The 2,778-nt window shown below is 13.4% G+C and overlaps 1 protein-coding gene across 1 annotated transcript; it reads right to left on the bottom strand.

Annotated features, from left to right (window-relative positions):
• Positions 1-690: 690 nt before the first annotated feature.
• On the bottom strand, positions 691-1,626 carry LOC126928669 (NADH-ubiquinone oxidoreductase chain 1-like; the record flags this gene model as incomplete). Its single annotated transcript, XM_050744269.1, is given in 1 exon segment — positions 691-1,626. A coding segment is annotated over 1 exon segment (933 nt), but the record flags the coding sequence as incomplete, so codon positions are not given.
• Between the last annotated feature and the right edge of the window lie 1,152 nt (positions 1,627-2,778).

The following is a 2,778-nucleotide window of genomic DNA, read 5'->3' as shown; positions in this document are numbered from 1 at the left end:
ATTCATATATTGATGATTTATTAATATTTTTATTATATTAACCTGATTAGGAGGTCAAGTAATTGAATATCCTTATACTAATTTAAATATATTTTTCACTTTAATATACTTCTTATACATAATTATTTCTATATATATAAATAATATATGAGATTTAATTTTAAAAAATTAGTTAATGAACTTGAATAAGTTTATGATTTGAAATCATATTATAGAAATAAAATTTTCTATTAACTTAAAAAATTACACTATAACCATATTAACCTTTATTATATTCATATATATATATATATATATATATTTATAAATTCTAAATTTATTAATTAATTAATTTTATAATAAAAAATATTATTATTAATAATAATAATAATAATAAATATTTATATTTATTTATTTATTTATAATATATATATATATATATATATATATTAAATTAATTAAAATCAAAATACACATTTCTAATATTTAAAATAAAAATATTTATAATAATTTATTAATCTTAATAATATAACAATATTTTAAATTTATTAATTTAATATATATATATATATATATATATATAAACTTAATAAACTTAAATTTTATATAATTTTAATTTTTAAATTTCAATTAAATTTATAAAATAAATAATATTATATTCTTATTTATTTATTAATATATATATATATATACTATATATATATATATATATAATTAATTTAATATAATTATTTCCTTTATTAAATAAATTAAAAAACAATATATCAAAACTAATACTAATAATTCAAGTCAACATGCTTTTATTAATATATCATATCGAATTCGTGGTAAAACTCCTCGAATTATAATTAAAAAAATTAAATGAAATATAAAAATTAATAAAAAATATAAAGATCAATTATTTAACCCATAAAATATTACAGTTAAAATAATCCTAATAAATATAATATTTATATATTCTGATAAAAAAATTAATACAAATAATCTTCTAAAATATTCAAGATTAAATCCAGAGACTAATTCAGACTCTCCTTCAATTAAATCAAATGGAACTCGATTTAAATCAATTAATACTCTAATCATAAAAATTAAATATAAAGGATATAAAAAAAATATAAAATTAATATTCTTTTGAAATTTTAAAAATCTAAAAAATGAATAATCTTCAATTATTATCATTATAATAAAAAATATTATAAATAATAAAATTTCAAATGAAATTATTTGAGAAACAACACGTAATGATCCTAAAATTGAATAATTACATATTGATACCCAACCAATTATCATAATTGGATAAACTATAAATCTCAAAATTAATATTAAATAAATAATTCTAAAATCAATAAAATAAAATTTATAAATTCAAGGATAAATTAACCATAAAATTATTGATAAAAAAAATATAATTATTGGACTATATAAATATCTTAAATTAATTCTTAAATAAAAAAATTCTTTAGTTAACAATTTTAATGCATCTCTAAATGGTTGAAATAAACCTTTAAATATAATCTTATTAGGGCCTTTTCGTAGCTGTATATATCCTAAAATTTTACGTTCAAATAAAGTTAAAAAAGCTACCCTAATTAAAATTATTAAAATTAATAAAATATAATTTAATAAATTATTTATAATTATTATATATTAAAATATATTTTAATTTATTTAAATTCTAAATTTAATGCACTAAATATGCTAATATAATTATTTTAAATATATTTATTAATTTAAATAATAATTTAATTACAAATTATAGTCCTTTCGTACAAATAATTTATTATATTTTTATAGATAGAAACCAATCTGACTTACGTCGATTTGAACTCAAATCATGTAAGATTTTAAAAGTCGAACAGACTTAATTATTAAATTTCTTCATTTAAAATTTATCTTAATTCAACATCGAGGTCGCAATCATCTTTTTCAATTTGATCTTTAAAAAGACATTACGCTGTTATCCCTAAGGTAATTTATTCTTTTAATTTTTATTAAAAGATCAAAAAATATTATTCTTTAATCAAAGTTAATATTTAAAATAAAGTTTAATAAATTTATTTATCCTCCCAATAAAATATTAATATTTAATAATTAAATTATAATCAACATATTAATATCAAATTCTATAGGGTCTTATCGTCCCATAAATAAATCTTAGCATTTTAACTAAAAATTTAAATTAATTAAATATATATGAGACAGTATATATCTCATTAACTCTTTCATTCCAGTCCTCAATTAAAAAACAATTGATTATGCTACCTTTGTACAGTTATTTATACTGCAGCCATTAAATTTTTATCATTGGGCAGAATTGACTTAAAATTATTATTCAATAAGCCATGTTTTTGATAAACAGGTGGATATAATTAACTTGCTGAATTCCTTATATATATATATATATATATATTAAATATTATCTATAACTTAAATTTTAAATTTATATATTATTTATTAATTACTAATTCAATCATTATATTTAATTTAATTAAATTAAAAATTATTTTTTTTTAAAAAATATATATTTCATCTATTAATATAATTTTAATACTTTAAATCTTTAAAATTTTAAATTATTAAATTATTAAATACTTATTAATATAAATCATTATTAAATTAACATTATTAATATTAAATAATAAAATTATATATTATAAATTTATAGATTATCCCATAAATTTTTTATATAAAAATATAAAAATTTTTAAAATATAATTTTTTATATTCTTTATATATAAATTAAACTTATTTCAAAAAAAACTAGATATAAAAAAATTCGATTAACATTTAATTTCTAAA

The sequence above is a fragment of the Bombus affinis genome, unplaced genomic scaffold (assembly GCF_024516045.1).
Source record: "Bombus affinis isolate iyBomAffi1 unplaced genomic scaffold, iyBomAffi1.2 ctg00001286.1, whole genome shotgun sequence".
Classification (NCBI taxonomy): Eukaryota; Metazoa; Arthropoda; class Insecta; order Hymenoptera; family Apidae; genus Bombus; species Bombus affinis.
This window is presented reverse-complemented; position numbering and strand designations above follow the sequence as displayed.